At 33.4% G+C, this 20182-nt stretch overlaps 1 protein-coding gene across 1 annotated transcript in view; it reads left to right on the top strand.

Annotated features, from left to right (window-relative positions):
* Positions 1-19386, top strand: part of LOC146528943 (uncharacterized) — a 35859-nt gene extending 16473 nt beyond the window's left edge. The window contains exons 2-7 of the mRNA XM_085202768.1: positions 3429-3634; positions 5627-5762; positions 6247-6380; positions 11304-11423; positions 11971-12115; positions 16691-19386. Of these exons, the coding sequence (XP_085058894.1) occupies positions 3429-3634; positions 5627-5762; positions 6247-6380; positions 11304-11423; positions 11971-12115; positions 16691-16770 (821 nt within the window). The 3' untranslated portion in view covers positions 16771-19386. The remainder of the gene's footprint in view (positions 1-3428; positions 3635-5626; positions 5763-6246; positions 6381-11303; positions 11424-11970; positions 12116-16690) is intronic.
* Positions 19387-20182: the final 796 nt, after the last annotated feature.

The following is a 20182-nucleotide window of genomic DNA, read 5'->3' as shown; positions in this document are numbered from 1 at the left end:
CTTTAATATACAGGGTGTCCCAGGAGTCAACGATAAAACGAAACCAGGTGATAGACCAAGTCATGACAGTTATGAGAAAAATATAAAAAAAAATCTTTGTCAACTTTTTTTCATATTATATTGATTTTAAAAAATATCGGAAAAACCGACACCCTGTGATGGCACGGCATTTTCTTAAAAATCGATGCAGGTATGTTTCAATATTAAACTGTAATTCACAGAAGGGTTACTCATGATTAAATTACAGAAAAAAAAATTTAAAAAGAATAATATTTGTAGTCTTAGGACTTGAAAAATCATCACAGGGTGTCGGTTTTTCCGATATTTTTTTAAATCAATATAATATGAAAAATACATGACATAGATTTTTTTTTATATTTTTCTCATAACTGTCACAACTTGGTCTATCACCTGTATTCGTTTTATCGTTGACTCCTGGGACATCCTGTATATAGATAAGGAGATGTTCGAACTGATTGAGGTTTAAACGCACGCACAGCCGTAACCGCTGATGGTAGAAACGTTAAATTTGGACAGATGTATATTTTCGTAAAGTGAACACCCACTAAGAAAGTATTTTGAAAAATGTTAACCCCAAAAGTGCTGAAATAGGGGTTAAAAGTTTGCAGGCCCGCTCCGTCGTCGTAGACTAAGGAATAGGAGAAGGCAGTACGCTCATCTCCAACTCGTCTTACCCTAGAGAGTCACCAATAGAAGCTGCTGAGGTATATAATAAGTAAATAATTCACTAATTGAAGCGGGCGGAGGCGCGAGTGGGTCGCTAGTGCTATGTATATAATATTATATTTTGTTTTTCTTATTTTCTTTATTGTTAAATATTAATGTATTGTATGAAATGAATTATCAATGTAATGAGTTGAGTACTACCTCAACAACTGAAGTAGAATAAAAAAATATATTTTAATTAAATATTATATTGCTCTAGTTTTCTTTTGATTCAATAGCTATGAAGACAATAATTCTAGAAATAAAATTACGAAGCCGCTCACATTTAATTGGCTGCCTTCGTTATAATTACGTTGTATATTGTCGATTATAATATTATTATCAGAATACATATTAAACATATTTTTGCAGAAAACAAATATTTATTAGGACATTATTTTTTAATACTAAATTAAATTAATTGCCAAAATGAGTAGTTTGTTTAATTAGTCCCAGATTAGGGCTATCCTCAGAACAGTTAGGCCGATTGTACTTACCTGTTTAACTGTTTAGAATTTTCACTGAAATATAAAATTTTTTGTGAAGACCACTTGTCATCCCGATTTTCCCACAGGATCGGGTGAGTTTAGTTACAAAATGACGTATAGATAATTATAATGCAAGATTTCAACAATTTTTCCTAAATACTCTTAAATAATATTAAATAAATATTCATATACTGAAAGCGGGCAAAGCTGCTTGGGGCCCGATAACTATAAAATGAAACTTATAAATAATAACAACCCTCTTTAACAGTAAATACAAGCTTTAACAAGGTTATTTATAATGTAAGACGGTAGTAAAGTGGTAGTTACTGAACTATTAATTACATAGAAAAAAAAATATCCACGTAAATATATCCAATTAAATATAAATATCGACTTCAAAAATAACAGATTTTAAATAGTAAATATGTATAATATCAATAATTTCATTTATTGTATTAAGACATTTCGCCCTCCATTTTCTGCCGAATTTTGGAGGCACCGCTCGTGAGCAGTCAAGCAGCTCGCTGCGCTTTACCTCGGCACCAGAGCAAAGGAACGAACATATCAAATATTTCGTTTCCTCGAGTGGGAGACACAACTTGCTTACAGTCACATTTCATCCCTTACTGCGACTACCTCATTTTACACGTTATTTTCAGATTTAGATTTTTTTTTATGCTATTATAAAATTTACTCTTGCAATTTACTACTGGCACATACTTAACTATTTATACAGTCCACCTGGTTAAAGTAATTCGGTATCATTTATAATAATTTTTATTTTATTATTTAAGTCTAAGAATTATATTGTAAAATATATAACTTTACGAATAATTCGTAAAGCCTAAAGCACTATTGAAGAGTGTAGCTGTAATATAAAACAAAAAAAAAACTAAATCAAAGAAGCAATTCCAGAATTTTTATGCTGCGTAATAAACAACAAACTTCTCTTTTCTCTTCCGCTTTCTTATTACATTAGTACTATTAGTATAGATAGAGATTGAGAAGAGATTACGAAAAATGATTAGTAGTTTTGGCTTTATTATAGAATCACGTCCTACTTCAGAGGACATTATGTAAATAAAAGTAATAAAATTTTATGAATTATTCTACTTTTACTTAGAAGGCAAAAAGTTTCTTTTGCATGATAATTTTATTATAATTTATAATTCATTTATAAAAAGCTTTTAACATCTAAAATATTCAACAAGTTCTTTGCTCGCAATTCGAATACATTGAAACCTTATACATAATATATTAAAACTAAAATGATATTGTGAGTGTTGTAAAGTAAATAGTTTATGTAACAATTTCTTTAGTAGAGTAAGTAACTTGAGAAAGGATTACTTTAAACGTGTTTTCTTAAGAAGGCAGCATGTTTTGAAATATTTAAAGGAATAATTGCGTTTATAACCGATTTTCTTTTTCAAAAACGAGAAAGAGGTTCAATGGGGAAACTTTGGTTTTATAATTATCTATGGTTACAAAGAAAACGTAAATGTCATAGTAGACATTATGACATATTGATAAATACAATTATACAGTGTATAATTGTATCTGTATATATACATTTTCTCATAAAACTTAAAGGGCATAAAAAATCTTTGAACTGTTGCTTAAAAACCTTATAAAAAACATCTTAGAGACATTTCAACTCTTAAGAAACAATGTAATAAAGGAAAAATATCTGTACTTACATATATTTATTACACGAGGTTCTCTAACGTATTTTACTCGCTGGAAGTTAGAGCATATAAATATGTAAATTGTTGTAATATTTTAGTTATAATAGCTTAAAATATTTCAATTAGCTATCAAAAATTGTCGTATTTAGTAGAAAAATGTTTAGTTATTGTGTGAAAACAGAGTTTTATGAAACGAAAAAGATGTTTCTTCACAACCTCCTATGTCTTTCAGTAAAAAACCCATAAAAATAAGTTCAGCTGAGCCGGAGATTGATGAAGATAGGTGGTCAAAATTTGTGAGATGTTTGTTAGTGTTTTATTATCGTGTAAATAACTAGGTATACGCTCTTATTTTTTGTTGATATTACAGACAGACACTTTTATTTAAACGTATATGTAGGTAAATCGAAATTTAAATCTGTTGGAGTGTTATTGGATTCTGTTTAAATAAAAAATATTTAGTTATTTTATCTGGATTGAGAGCTACAATAATTTGCAGTTTACAAATATTTGTTTTCATTGTTGACAGGTTCATTGTGTCTCCGGAATGTCTATATGGTTATACCAGAGGCGGTGGAGCGGGGCAAACCCGCTGTCATTAGGTGCATGTATGACTTGGAAAATGAAGATTTATACCAAGTTAAATGGTACCGCGGTGACCGAGAGTTCTGCCGGTATTCCCCTAGAGATGTGCCGCCTCTTAAAGTCTTTCCAATCCCAGGAATAGAAGTCGATGTGAGTATTATATTTATTACTTAAACTTCTGAATTATTTACTTAATTCATATATATACAACCAAATTTTACAAACATACCCAATCCAATTATGCAACGGGGTTTGTATTTATAACCTTAATGGTCTAATGTGATGAATTAAATAACATTATGTATGCATTTGTGCTCTATACAATCTATTTTCTCGAGCGTACCTATTTGTTGAATGCCTTTGCTAATGTTCACAATTATACTTTCAATTAGCTAGGAAACGCTTTTATTGTTACATTCTATTTACCTTGATAATGGTTTTGCTAAACAGTTTTTGAATATAATTAAATTGTCTGCCTTTCATTTGTAGTTTTTTAGTAACAATATAGTATGTATGCTTATTTAAAATACATATTTTTTTAAAACTTCACTAAGGCACGTACGGCGCGCCGACGGCGGGTCAAAATGCGCCTTTTACGGTATTCCTACTTAAAAATAGATGAATTACCCTGGTAGTCTACTATTGGCTCTCTCTCTCTATTATTTACTTCAGTGAAAGAAATTTGAAACACACTTCTTCTACTAAATACTTCGTTGCTTTAGAGCTTTATTAATGATTTTAAAATATTAGAAACAATAGTTTAATATGAATAAAGGTTTAACATGAACGATTATAAAATTATATTTAGTCTCAAAGCATAATTATTAAGTATTATAAGGCTGAGTGAAACACTACTTGCTTTTATATAGCGATGATTAAAGTTCTATTCGTTATTGTACGGGAATAATTGTTCTTATATGGAATCCCATTCTTACAATAGGATTACTCGGCTGCTTTTCTTATAGAATATTCCAGTTTTATAATATAAAATTATGTTTTGAAGAAATTTAACAACTAATTAAATTTCTAATTAATAGCAACAATAAAATCGACAAACACCAATGATCAAAATTTTTCTTTCAACTTTTGATAATAAAAAATATTTGAAAAAACAAAAACCCCGACTGCACAAAACTAGAAAGAAAATAAACAAGCCCAATAATTTATTACGAACTTCAAATTAACGATTTCCTTGTAAATATTTTATTGATTGAAGAGTTACTTGTAGGTCCGGACTTTTAATCCTTCTGATGGAAAGTAAGTATGTGTACAGATAAAATATTCACATTTGTAAATGTGATAAAATTTTAAATATCAAAAATATACTGAACTTTTCACCTTAAATATTTTAATATAAGCAAAGTGAGTATCGCCGTATTTTAATGAATGCCATATCAAGTACTGAACTATAACCCCTTTCGAGAGAACCGTGAAACCAGAAAAAGGTTACATTACAGGTCACAATCGATAAAGTTAATATATTTTATTGTAAAAATAACTTTAAGCGAGTAATACGCTGACAGCTCTGTAAATAAGATAATTGAGTTTCATAAATTCTATCTGTTCTATCTATCTATTCCATAGGAAAGTTGTCTAATCCTTTCCTAAGACTTGATAAAAATCGAATGTATAAATGCCGTAAATTATTTTCTTTTTTTAATAATTATTATATTTTTATTAAATGCTTTACTTTAGGCCAGTCGTGGTGCAGGGGCACAAAGTGTGACTGTAAACCACTTGTTGTGGGTTCGATCCCCACTCGAGGAAAGGAAATATTTATTTAATTTTTTTTTATTCCTTCGCCCTGGTGTCGAGGCAAAAGAAAGAAAACTTACTCTAAATGTGTTTGGTTCAATTTATATATTTTTTCCAAAAGTTTCCAATTCTCAAATATCTGCTGAACCACTGAAAATCGCTGACAAACATGGGGACGGAATGGAAAGATACTGAGGTTCCCTAACCATAGACCAAATTTATTGTTTCCTCTATTCATTTACATTTTTTATTTTTCACAATTATATAGTTAGTTACCCGTAATGAACTACTATCACTGCCGTTGTGTACCCTAACAATATTAACGCTCTAACTTTATGAAACATTAATTCATAAAATATGCTTAAAGATGAATTAATGTTTGTGCAGCGTGAGGCGAGTGATGCAGAGAAGCTTACGATAAAAGCGGCGACGCGGACTGTGCACGGCCGGTATACTTGCGAGGTGTCAGCAGACGCACCTTCCTTTTTAACAGCCCAAATGCATGGGGCTATGTATGTAGTTGGTAAGTTATATTTTAACTTTATTAATTTATGTCAGCGCCAGTTGTGACTGGTTGTGAATTCGATCCCCACTTGAGGGAATTAAATATTTATTTAAATTTATATTTTCACTTCGCCCTCCGCCAATATATACAAAAACGATGTCTTAGTTGTGACAATTATAAGTAATTATAAGAGTTATGGATCGGATTTCCACTCCAAGAAACTAAATATTTATCTAATATTTTTATTCCTTCGCTATGGTGTCGAGACAAATCGTGCCGTTGAGGTCCACCACCCAACACGCAATAACTCCAGAATTCAGTGGAAATTGTGGAGCGGAGTTCTTAATTCTTAATGCTAGCCAGGGTGAGCAGAGTACCCTGCTACATGCAGGATGCAGAAAAAAAATAAAACCGACAGAATTCATAGATATTTATATATCTATTTAAAATCTTTTACTTTTGGAGTCCTATCAATCTTTACAACAAGGATTTTTTATTACAGATTTACCAAAATCCGATCCAGAATTGAATGGACTGAAGTATAAATACAAAATTGGAATGAAGCTAAAGGCGGAGTGTATCAGCCGCGAATCTATGCCACCTGCGAACCTATCATTTTTCATCAACAACGAACCGGTATGTGCGTTGTTTTCTCCGTTTACTGTAATGAAACAAGACCAGATTAATAATTTACAAAAATTTGTTTTCGTTTCGGCCATTGATGGTTGTTTTTACTTTTAAAGTGAAATTTATATCAATTAAATTAAAATAATTATATATAGTTGAAAAGCTGAAAAGCTTTATATGCTAAAGCTATTCTGAAAACTATTCTGAAAATAATTCTGATCTAATGAAAATAATAGTTCTAATTATTTCATATTATGGCACTTACGATAGTACGAAGCACTGCTTCGTTATACGCAAAATACAGAATGTATTTCATGCAGGTATATAAGTTATAAAAATCAATCGCACAAGTTTTTTCATTTAAAATATCATACTATACTCTATAGATACTTGCAAATAGAAATTGAGGTCGTTGTGGCTTAAGGGTGTGACTGTAAATCGACGGTTGTGGGTTCGATCACTACTCGCGGGAATTAATTATTATTCATTATAGTAAAAGCCCGGCGTTGAGTTCCTCCCCTCAACATATAATGCCTCGAAAAATCGACAGCAAGTGGGAAACGGATTGGACTAGGTTCCCTCTGTCTACCCTGCTGTGTGCGGGATACAGGCTGAGTTGATTCAATTTTTTTTAAATAGAAATTGTTAACTATTTTATGATTATTTTTAGAGCTCCGTTCCTCAAAAGAAACATCTTATAAGGTCACTATTTTAGAAGTTATTTACATTATTGAAGGAATTATGAATTAGATTAATTACCATTAATTAACAGAAAGCAATCATTATAAATGTGATGATTATAATAAACATCTAACACAAAAAACTAACATGCCAAATATGTTTAAATTTAAAGCGTGATAGCATTGAAATATTTATATTTTAATTCTTGAAAAAAATAATTATTGAAACCTGTCGATTAAATATTTTAAAGCCATGGATGAAAACGATCAACATTTATATATGATGATTTGTTGTTCATGTACATTTTTAATTCCAATGGTCAACAGACGGCGAGAATGGCGACACCCATCAGTAATACAGTAATTGATAAGGGGGGAACAGTGTGGCTGGCAGATCTTCGAAGCTCTTGATATACAGGAATTGGCGGTCGAATCGCATATGTGAGGGATTCGTTTGCGAGCTGATTTCCAGATGAGATGATGTAGCTTTGTGGATTTAGATCTGCATTCATTTATGTAGACTGGATTTATTTTGAAAATTCGTGCCGGATCCTTTACAAGGCTTCCTCTTCACTCTGCTGCTAAATATTTAATACATGTTTGTCGGTTGTCGGCATCTGTTCATAAATATTATACGGTGTCTATTAGACTAGTTGTGGCGGAGTTGTGGTTCGATTCCCATTCGAGGAAATTAAATATTTAATATTTTCTTAGTTTTTGCATCAAGGTAAGGCACGGCGTTGAATTTCGTCACTCAACACGCAATGCCTCCTTAATGCGGAGGAGCATGCCGGGGTGTTTTCCTATGTTCCTTCTGTCAAACAAAAAATGTCCACAATTTTGACTAGCTGCGCTCGCAAAATCTCGGTAGTGTCCACATGTTGAGCGAAGCGAGCATTTGTTTTCTAAACTCAATTATACTCTATTACATTAATCTATAGCAGGCATAGCCTGATCAGTATCTATAGCAGGCGCCTAGTAGACCCAGAGGAAACCACGTACAGTCCCACTCCCCCTCGTCGTCGTCGTCATATATGAGATTTGTCACTTGATTATTTCTCAAGTCCATTGAATTTTTAGCATATTTGCATGTATGTATTATATGTATTTCAAAACATATTTCAAATAATTATTATTGTTTTGCCTTATTTGCCAATTTTCTTTAAGAATTCGATTTTATCGAAATAACAACACAAATTATCAAATATCTGCCGAATCAGTTAAAATCGCTGAACACACATGGAAATAATATGGATAGTATTGAGGTTTCCTACTCACAGACCACCATTGAACCGTTAATTGAGTTATAGATTATAAAAATTATAGTCGTTTAATGTTAAATAATTTTAATATTCCAACCGTATTCTGTATTAATTATGTTATATATTACAAACTAGTGGACCCGAACGCAGCTACGGCCGCTTGAACTATAAGAATATTTTTTAAATATATTTATGAAATTATTTACAGTTTTCAATAGAGAGATGCGTGAAGCAAGCTTATTTTGGGTGACGTTTTCTAACAACAAACTTTGCAAATCGTTGCTTAGCAACGACGGTTGTTATTAACATGGCGGAACAAATTGTATGTCAAATTAATAAATATTTAATATATTGGTATATATCGAAAATATTACAAATATGAGAAAAAAAAGTATCCTATGTTCATCCCGGGACCCTAATGTATGTATGTAAGTATCTCTATATGAGTATTTTATCACAATTAAATTAGCGGTTGGGCCCTGATCGCGTAAAAGAAAGACAGACAGACAGACAGAGTTACTTTCGAATTTATAATATAGGTATGGATTATTTTAACCTAATATTAAAAGGAAGCCAAAATTTACTATTAATAATGTCAAATACAGTTAAATGCATTATTTAAAATGCCTTTTATGCATTATTCATTGCATCATCAGAATGCGGGTTGCAGGCATTAGTCACCACTCTGATAAAATAATGGTCTAAACCTGAATCGATGTAAGACAAATATTTTGGTTTTTAGAGAAAGTAACTGGAAAACTGAAAAAGTGGAATGCAAGATCAGTGTAAATGGTAAGATATTAGAACAAGTGAATGATATGGTATGTCTGGGTGAATGAGTAAAAACATTTACATTACATACTCGTATTGTATAAATTTAACACGTAAAAGAAGTCTAATATATTGTAACTTAAATCAAATCAAATCAGCTTCACGCTATATCCCGCACACAGCTGGGTAGGCAGAGGGAACCTAGTGTTAAGACACTCCCTACGTTCTGCCTCATTCTGGAGGCATTGCGTGTTGAGTGGCAGAACTCAACCCAGTCACACCCTTGTACCGCTGCGCCACGATGGCCTCGGTATTGTAACATAAAATATTTAAAACCCATGTATATGATGTTCAGATAATTAGCGAGTTCAACATCGTAATTGGAACATGACGCTGCTCGTTATATTATATCTACATTCAAACCACTATTGTAACACTAATGAACAACCAAATCCACAAATAAAACAATCTCACTATCTTTCTTTTAAACCTTTTTTTTATTTTACTTACACTATATTTGATTAATAAATATACGAGTATATTAAACTTTACGTAAGCAAACTTCAACGTGAAGCTTTTAAGAATATTTTTTAATTACTTGCTAAAAAGATAACCCGCGCTTTATATTTATATAAAAACAAGCTTTTTAATATTTTTCCTATTGTTTATCATAAATAAAAGATACTAGGAGAGGAGACTATAAATAAAGATATAATATTATAACCTCAATAGTACGGTACTTCTTATTAATGAATTGATCGATGTGAATAAATGATAATAAATTCAATTCGAACAGTCCTAGTAGAATTCCATATAAAGTATATACAGATAGCATGAATGATATTAAGATTGATGACCATCGAAAGGAGAGAGTAAAATATAAGCTATAACTCTTAGCCCTTTTAGGTGGTGTTACATATAATTATTATACTCATAAACACTTTTACCCTCCTTTGTGTTGCCCAGTCGGGTGGAAATTATATTTTAATTACTTTAAAATGAAAAATTTAACATTAAAGAAATAATGATTAAAATTATTAATAGTTGTGTATTCTTGCCTTTAAAAGTCCGGCGTTGAATTTCGCCACTCAACACGCAAAGCCTCGGCGAAAAGTGGCCAACGGACCAACGGCCAATTAGGTGGATAGACAGACACACAGATAGATGAGCAATAAAATGATCATATAACAGTTCCTTTTTTCTTTTGAGGTACGGAAGCCTAAAAAATTACACGAAGAGAAGTCAGCACTTTTCTAATTTCGTTCATCATAAATTATTCACATGTTCCAATAAATATAGAAAGGAATAATGTATATTTATTTTAGGACTCGTTTTTAATAAGGAACATTCTGAAAGTTATTATGTGTTATTAAATTACTAAAATACTTAAATCTCTAAGCCCAATCAATGGAAATCATCGTCTGTATAGTATGAAAATATACAATAAGTGTTTTCACATCAAATGCTGCATGTACACGCGATGATTGTGGGTTTGATTCCCATTCGGTGTTGAAGCATTTTTACTAAAGTAAAAAAATAGATTTTCTCGCTTTGATTTACCAGAGCTCTCTATTACTCTAAGCTACTTTTTATTACGATAGAGTTACTTTAGTAATACTCTTTATTAAAATAAAGTTAGTTGTGTTTCATAACTCAATCAGAATTGTCACAGATTCTGCCGGAAAAGGAAAGTAGAAGAGTAATAACACTAGTTTCTTTTTATGTTATTCTAGGTATGAGGTACAGTGTTAACATTAAAATGTAATCAAATAAAAACATTAGTAAACACTGACAGATATTCTGGACCTTCTTTGTATTTTTACAAATCATTCATTTTTAGCCATAATTTTATTTTTATTTTGGTATAGCCCAGATTTTGGGATAAGTGGAACATGGATTGTTTATATTTTAGATGGGGTACTTATTATTATTTTTCTATAGAGAAATTTGTAGAAGAAGAGAGAAGATTGTAGAGAAACGTAGAGTATGCGCGAATTTTATAAAATTTGTTAAAAAATATTTCAATCAATCAATCAATCAATCAAATCAGCCTATTCGGGTCCACTGCTGGACATAGGCCTCTCCCAGGGTGCGCCAAAGCTCCCGATCCTCCGCCTTCCGCATCCAGTCGAAGCCAGCAACCTTCTTCAGGTCGTCGGTCCACCGAGCTGGGGGGCGCCCTATATTCTTAATTTTAATACCAGTGTATTTTATTTTAGGCTTCATCTCAGCACGTCTGGCACCGAGTAGGCGGAGGTGTAAACGGCAGCCTGTGGACCGCGTACAGTACAATACAGTTCGTTCTGCAAAATCATCACTTTATTAGAGGAAAAATAAAGGTGATTTAATATTTGTGTGACAGATATACACAAAAATAATGTTGGATTTTTTGTCTTCTTTTATCAGCTTCACGCAGCAGGGTAGGCAGAGGGAACCGTTCCCGGAGATATATATATAAAAAGACGTTACAACTTTACAAAAAAGTCTTATGAGCTCCCTTCACGACAAATTAAAACTTGCAACTGGTAAAACTAATTTTACAGTAGAGCAGTAATCTCAAACTCCCTTTTTGAGTACAACTTGTTAACTTCTTGACTTTTTCTTCTTCGTCTAAGAGCGAGTAATTAGTAAATTTCAAACTTGATGCAAGAGGATGATGTGCTATATGCGGAACTTATATGGTATAGGAGTTGAAAATGGAGTGAGGTAATTTTGTCTATACTTGGCACCTATCCAATTATGCAAACGAGGTCGTTCAATGAATAGAAAGAAGTTTATACGTGAAAATTTCCTATTAAAATATGTTTTATTCGGAAACAACCTTTATACATGACTCAGGCACAGCATCCTCAGAGTATCAAATTAAAACATTCATTATTTCTGCAGATCCGTTGCTCAGCGTACATATACTCCGTATACTTTAGAAGCCACGAAAAGGTAGCGGTTGAGGATAGACCAAAGACCACACCTGTGCCGCTGCCGGACACGCACGAGGCGATCGTTTTTCCAATACATCGAGTTTCCGAGAATAGTAAGTGATTTAACTTAATTTATATAGGAAGTTTTTATATAATAAATAATTAAATAATAAAATCACTGTTTTAGGTTCTCAATGTAATAAAATCCAAAATAAACATTTTTAAAAATGTCGTCTGTTTATCTATGCGCTTGTTCACGTTAATCTCAGTAACAGCTTAACCAACTTAACCTGAGAAACGTCATACAGGCATACAGTATGCCTTATCATACAGCGTTTGACTGCACCCCTTATGAGAAAGCTTATCTCAGGTGCCTGAGTAGCGTCTCATTAAATCCAGATTTCCTCCTAGAGTAGAACAAACACTACACTAAATGTCGGACGAATCAATTATATTTTTATAATTATTTTATTCACTCTTGTTACCACAATCAAATTTTATTTATATTTACAGTAACTTAATACTAATTCTAACAACAAGTTGTCTTGACAATATCTAAGAATGTAATGATTCCATTCCTTCGTTCAGGTGTCGGGGCAAAGCGCGGCGTTGAGTTCTGCCACTCAACACGCAACGCCTCCAGAATTCGGCAGAAAGTGGGGAACGGAGTGTCTTAACACTAGTTTCCCTCTGGCTATCGTCCTGTGTGCGGGATACAGCGTGAAGCTGATTTGATTTAATCTTATTGCATATTAATAATATTAATGAATTCAAAATCGTAATTACAATAAATGTCTAAAATACACTACACAATTAAATGACCATGAGTTTATCAATAATATAATAGGGCTATAGAGTAAAATATGATTAATGATTTTAAGTAGAAGCCAGCTCAATGCTTTCATTCGATGACTCGAAATGTTGTACAATGCTAACAATGCACGAATGCACGAATACGGCTTTATTGGGGATTTTAGGGAACAATGTATAATTAAGCAGAAAAGATAATAACTACAGTAATGAAACGGTACATAAAAAACCAAGAACAGAATCACTAAGAATAATAGTATGTGGCACATCTACTAATATACTAATAATAACTTAAAATTATTGTTATTGTACAAAATAACTGTTTCAGCAATTAGCAAGTTTGCTAAATACAGTGGCGGACTAAGGGGGGGGCGGCGGGGGCGGTCCGCCTTGTGCTTCCGGTCCGGGGGGGCCTCCAAATGGTTCAAATTCCCTTGATCAAATCCTAAACAAGCCTTTGAAAAAACGCATATAACCTATTTAAGAGGAAGTTTGGGGTTGGAAGCCCCATAAACAAATAAGTACAAAGATTAGTGCAGCCTGTACCGGTAGCTTACATTATATTAATTAAAATAACTTTTATCTTTCTAATGTCCATTTAGTTTCGTAGTTTTTAACCGACTTCAAAAAGAAGAAGGTTATCAATTCGACTGTATTTTTTTTACTTACTAGATGACTAGCCACTTACAGCCCAAGTTCCTAGGGCCTCCAGACCTACGTCATTTTAGAAAACATTTCGTACTCACTAACCTGAAAGTAGTAGACCCCGCATCCGCATTCTCATTTTCCCTATCCTTTCCTTTTATCTAATCTTTCTCCTTTTCTATCAGTCCTATTTCTCCCTCCTCGATTTTTCCCCACAAAGGGTATTTGGAGTACGCGAATCCGAATTCGCATTCTCATTTTCCCTATCCTTTCCTTCTACCTAATCTTTCTCCTTTTCTATCAGTCATATTTCTCCCTCCTCGATTTTTCCCCACAAAGGGTGTTTGGAGGTCAGACGGCAGTTGCTCCATTTAAAAACTGCCATCCACCGCTAATATGAAACGCAACAACGTGTCAAGTACGGACACTGCTAAAGACGGTAGTACCCAGACAGTAACTCCGCTTTGCAGCGCGGAATATTGTCTCCCTAACCAGACGATGCAGATGCAGAAAACGCGCAGATGTACTCATGAAATGTCGGGTCTAGTGCTTTTCTTCAAGAAACTCGCTGACAAGGCAATAAGTCTCGCAACAACGGACAGGGTTACCGGCTTATTTATACCGGGTCACCTTCAGGTAAAACGGGGTGGCAGTAGTGCTTTCTGTGTGTAAGGGTGCTGATTGAAGGCCTTGCCTCAAACTTAATCAGTGCCTATGCCCGGCAGGCCGGCTGTAGCGCGTCCGAAAAAGAGTCATTCTTGGAGCAGTATGAAGAGGTCCTACTTGTTATACCGTCTACCATAGTTGTTTTAGTTGGGGGTGGGACTTGAACGGTCACGTCCATAAGACTTCTGAGCCGTATGAACGTGTTCACGGGGGTTTTGAATACGGTCTTCGTAATACAGAAGGTGGAAAATATTCTGGGAACCTATATTGCGTCTGATCTGGCCGTTGTGAATACTTCTTGCAAAAGAACCCTCAGCACCACTATACTCAAATTGACTACTTATTAACCAGACGGCAAATGGACCTGGAGGATGGCTGCCGACCCAACAACGTCTTCTTGTTATAGACGTTAACGTCACCTCGAAGAAAAAAATAGCCGAGAAACGTAGGCTTCGGATCAAGTGGTGGTAGCCGAACGAACCGATACAGACTGACTTCCTAGCATAGGTGACGGCGGATATACAAGATCATCATTCAACCGGTTCATTTATACGGCAGTGAATGCTGGCCAGCACTATCTCGGCACACTCAGAAGCTTCACGTCACGGAAATGAAGATGCTGAAGTGGATGTACGGCGTAATATAGTATGGCCACAATCATAACACATACATTCAAGATAGTCTTGGAGTCCGTGGCGCAGCGGATAAGCTCAAAAATCATCGCCTGCGATGGTTTGGCTCCGTTACGCGGATGCAAGTGAGACTTACCGGACGCTCAAACATTAGTTGGATGTCGTGATGCACAACATGAGAGCCAATGGACTCACCACTGAGGCACTTAGGACCGTGCAAAATAGAGTAGGTTGAGTAGGAAGGCAGACCCTGGCAATAGCCGGATTAATGCAAAGAAGTATAGCGTATTTTGTCTCAATTTTCAACAATCTTTAGGACGTCGGGCAAGAGAAAAGGCCTTCGTAAAGGGTTTGGTTATAATAAATATATATTTTTTACATTATTCTTAGAAACATATTTAAATACGAGGATTTCTACTTTAACGTAGGTAAGCATGTACTTTCAATTAGCGGTACCTCTGAAAGGGCCCCACTTTCAATTTAAGTACACATATCCTCAGATTTTTAGCTACTAAACTGACGTAGGTCTGGGGGTCCTGGAATCTCAGTCAATTTTGTTTTATACGCGGAACTAATATTACTATGGCATATGAACTAGCTCTTTATGATAAATTATCGATCCAAGATGAAATACGTCGGTCAATGTTTGAATGCATACACCGATTTATAGGACTTTTGGCATCGATACATGGTTTTTAAACAAACAATATTTTTCAAATAATTGGAACGAAATTTTAGATGACGTTCTGGCTGTAGTACTAGATAATCTGGTAGAAATATACAATGACTTTCAGAATGATCAGGTTTTACAAGAAATGAAAAGGTACTGCAGGCACGTCTGTTCTGCCGATACAAGTGTGGACACCTTGGACAATTCAAGAAGTCCTACAATTTATAATAAAATGGAACTTAACCAAATCCTTACCCTGTACATTGCTTATACCTCAATATTTCTTAACCATTTGCATTTCGGTTGCATCATGCTAAAGAAGTTTTTCTAAACAGAAACTAATTAAAAATTACCTCCGATCTACAATGAATAAAGTCCGACTCATTAATCTGTCTGCCAATTAGAAGAAAAATTTCAAAAGAAATTGATTTCACTGCAGTTTTTGAAGAACTTAGTAAAATTAAGATACGAAAACATAATATATAATACAAGTTAACACTTGTGTCATGTCTAATATCTATAATCATCATAGTCATGTCTATAATATAACGATCTCTCTGTAGTCGGTCGCTCATCTCTGAGGATAGAGGTCAGCATGAGGGTTACATCTAGAGCAGATGATCTGCCTCCACCTGTATCCTTATTTTGGTTTTGATACAAATTCCTCTTTTGTTCCATACGTTATTTAGACGGACCATAGCTTCTTTTGTTATTCCAATTCTTCTTTTTATCTCTCCTTGAGAGAGACGACCACGAGAATTTTTTTTGCTAATGTATAAGTGTAGACACATATTTTTAATATTTCGTATTTTATTTTTCTATGTTTATGGGAAGTCTAATTCAAACATTAATTACAAAATGTAAACTAAATAGACTTACACACTAATTTGTACATGAAAAAAATCGTGAAATATAAAAATGTTTTTACACTGGTGAGCCTCATTGAACTACGCCGCCCCGGGCCTCTGACGGGCTTAGTCCGTCCCTGGCTAAATATACATATGTGATGATGATTAATGGAAATTTGCTAATATCTAATGGTAGATATTTAAATCTGTGCAGCCATTTCTGAGTTCAAAACATTGTTTTGCTTTCTATTAAATTGATATTTCACTGATATACCTATCTTCCATTTACAGATATGGCTTAGTTTTATTATAAGCATAAATTTAGATATAGAATGTAGAGATATGTGTTTTAATTAGAACATTAAATAAAACATTTTTTTTTTGATTTACTAGAAAATTAAAATATTTTAATTTCAGGTGCCAGGGACTTCTGCTATACCTGCTGTTGGGAGTTATACGTAGCATGGCTTATTTTGCATATAATCGTATATAGATAAATAATTTAAATATAGATAGGCACACGCTATCTGGTCAGAGTATTGTGAAAATTTAGACTCTTGGTCTACAAAGATCTGGAAAAGTTTTGTTTTTTGCTATGTATGTTTTTATTTTTCTAAATTTTAAATCTTATTCTTCTTGAACTTCATATTAAAATTGAAGTTATATTTTAGGTCATTTAATTCATATAGAAAGTCCGAACTGAAATAATTAATATTAAATATTAATATAATTTGTATATATATATATATACAAATTGATATATTGGGTGTCTCAAAAGAAATTATATATTTGATCAGCTTGCTGCGTGAACGCAATGCATTAGAGGGGCGCGGGGGGTATGTCATTCGATAGCCTGGCACTTGGGAATTTAGTCGCTATGAAGCGTTTCCCGGACCGCGCGTTGTGCGTACGTGAATTTTACAAAAACAGTAATTCTGCGACTATAGCGCGACGAAATTTTTGCAACATTCGTGATTTTCGTCACTTAAATGATGCGTCAAGCATACCTCTCATTCGGAATTGGGTAAATAAGTTTGAAGAGACTGGCTCAACTTTAGGTAAACCGAAATCTGGACGGCCAAGGTTATCGAGGACAGAAGAAAACGTAGAACGAGTCAATCAGTCTGTTTGTGTTGATCCTGATCTCTGAATTCGGAAGCGTGCAAGTGCTTTGAACGTGCATAGATTTTGCGCAAAGATCTAAAGCTGCACCCCTATAAAATTCAATTGGTGCAGGTGTTGAAGCTCCAGGATCCTATTCAAAGACTAGAATTCGTAAACGAGATAACTGAGAGAGTACAAACGTTCACCAACGTCATATTCTCTGATGAAGCTCATTTTCAACTGAATGGGCACGTTAACAGGCAAAACTGTCGCTATTGGAGTACAACTAATCCGAAACGCAAGCATCAGAGAGCTCTTCATTCGCCAAAAGTAACCGTATGGACTGGAATGTCATCGCTAGGCATAATCGGCCCATACTTTTTTGAAGACACGGGGGGACGTGCACTTACAGTTAACTCAGAACGTTATGTGATGATGTTAGATGATTTTTTGTTGCCTACACTGCAGAATTCTCCTGGCTATAGGCAAAGGACATGGTTCCAGCAGGATGGAGCGACGTCACACACGTCTAATGTGTCTCTACCACGAGTTCGTGAGATTTTTCCAGGAAAATTAATCTCCAGAAGAGGGGACATAAATTGGCCTCCACGCAGTCCTGATTTGACTCCAATGGACTTTTTCCTGTGGGGTTTCCTTAAATCTAAAGTGTACATCAACAAACCAACTTCTCTGGCGCAATTAAAACAAAATATTCGTCTCGAAATGGAAGCCATCACTGAGCGTACTTGCCAAGCCGTCATAAGAAATTTTAGCGCTAGGTTGAATGAGTGCCGTGAACGCGAGAGTAAACATTTGGATGACATTATTTTTAAAAAATAAATTCCCAAAGTCTTAATATTTTAGAAATAAATAAACATTTTACTAATAAACTACTTAGATTTTTTTTTAATTATATTTATAAATATAAAATTTCTTTTGAGACACCTTGTATATTGCTATATATGTTTTCTAAAGATAAAACGAATATAGTATTAACATAAACTCTTTGACGATCTCATTTATGTATAGCATAGTTCAACATGTACTTATTTATAATAAAAAGAGGACTAAAATAACTTCTATTTTAGATTATGATAATTTCCATTTAAATATTTGTTCATATTGTGGTTTCAAATTATTTTAAATATTCAGTATGTAATAAACTTTAAGGTGTCTAAATAATTGCAATATTGCGGTCGGCTGGCATTAGCTAGATATTTATAATATCATAATTATTATGGTATAAAAAACATGAATGTTGAGTATATCTGACTGAAAATTAAATTCTTCACTATATTTAAGACGTTGATGTTGTGCCAACCCGAATTTAAGTATTTCATTAAATGAAATACACTTTATGGTTTACTTCTTTAAGCTCACTAATATATAGAGAATGTTACCAATAAAGAGACCCGAGTCCCCTTGTCTATGACTTCAAATTCAATTTAAATATTAATTTCATCTAAAAATAAAGATTATTTAACTTTTACAAAAAATTGCATGCATCTATATATGTCATGAAAATATTCAAAGTGTGTAGCTTAATACATATAAAACTATATTTGTGAAGGATTTTAAATAGAACTTAAAGATGTATTTCTTACTTAAAGATGTTTTGAAGTGATTTTGTTAATTTATCTATTAATCATAGAGGCGTTGTTGATTTTATATATATAAACTCACTTAATCTGGAATACTATAATATATTTTTATATATCTATCTTCTATAATAATATTGTTTCTATCTTGTAAATATTATAAGTCCAATTGTAAGCTCTGTCTGCAAAAATAATTACCAAATGGCGCAGGAAAAATGTTTTAATGTTAATAGCAAATATGCATGTACAATTGTTAAAAGATATCCAAGAAATACTTCTATATTAATTTGAGTTTGTTTCACAAATGTACATATTACATTTTTGTTATGCGCCCCTTCCTACATAATAAGGCTCTGTTGTATGAATAACACAAAAGAAAGAATAAATAAATTGAAATGAACATGTTGTAAATCAGTCGTTTTATTTATGTTTTACAATTCTTTATAATATATCTTATAATATACGAAATTTTTATGTAAAAACATTAAAATTTCGTATATTATATTCCGTATTCTGATTTTCTAAGAATCTTTTTCTAATAACAAAAGAATTCCGACAATTTTAGAACCTACCATTTATACATACAGTCTATTAAAAAATTAAAAATATTTATTCTGTTTTAGAAAATATATATTTTTTTATGTTTGTTACCAAAAATATTTTATCTATGACAATATTATAATTAACTAGCGGCCCGCTCGCGGTCACACCCGCGTGAACTATGTTATTATTAATTTCTGTCTCCATGACTACGTCCTAGTGACGTCTATGCAAAATTTGACACTCCTAGCAATTGTCGTAACGAAGTTTCATACAAACTTTCGATCCCAAAAACAACCCCTTAGAAGTCGAATATTTCAAATTCCCGTCTTAGCGAGCACTTACGTCCTATAAGTAACTCCTATGCAAAATTTGAGATTCCTAGCACTTGTAGTTTCTGAGATTTCGTGATGAGTGAGTGACCTTTCGATTTTATATATATAGATAAGGATACATTTATCATTTCCACAAACGTTCACCTGAGTCTTCCTAAACATCCCCAAGACCCGTTACGAGCACTTCAAATTCTCGAAACTCGTAAGATTAATATTCCTACCCATTCCATTGCCGTTCTCTACTTCTGCCGAATTATGGAGACATTGCGTGTTGAGTGGCGGAACTCAACGCCGCGCTTTGATTCATTACCCAAGCGAAAAAATGACAATAT

Source organism: Heliconius melpomene, chromosome 19 (assembly GCF_056956725.1).
Source record: "Heliconius melpomene rosina isolate 202511_hmr_F chromosome 19, ASM5695672v1, whole genome shotgun sequence".
Classification (NCBI taxonomy): domain Eukaryota; kingdom Metazoa; phylum Arthropoda; class Insecta; order Lepidoptera; family Nymphalidae; genus Heliconius; species Heliconius melpomene.
This window is presented reverse-complemented; position numbering and strand designations above follow the sequence as displayed.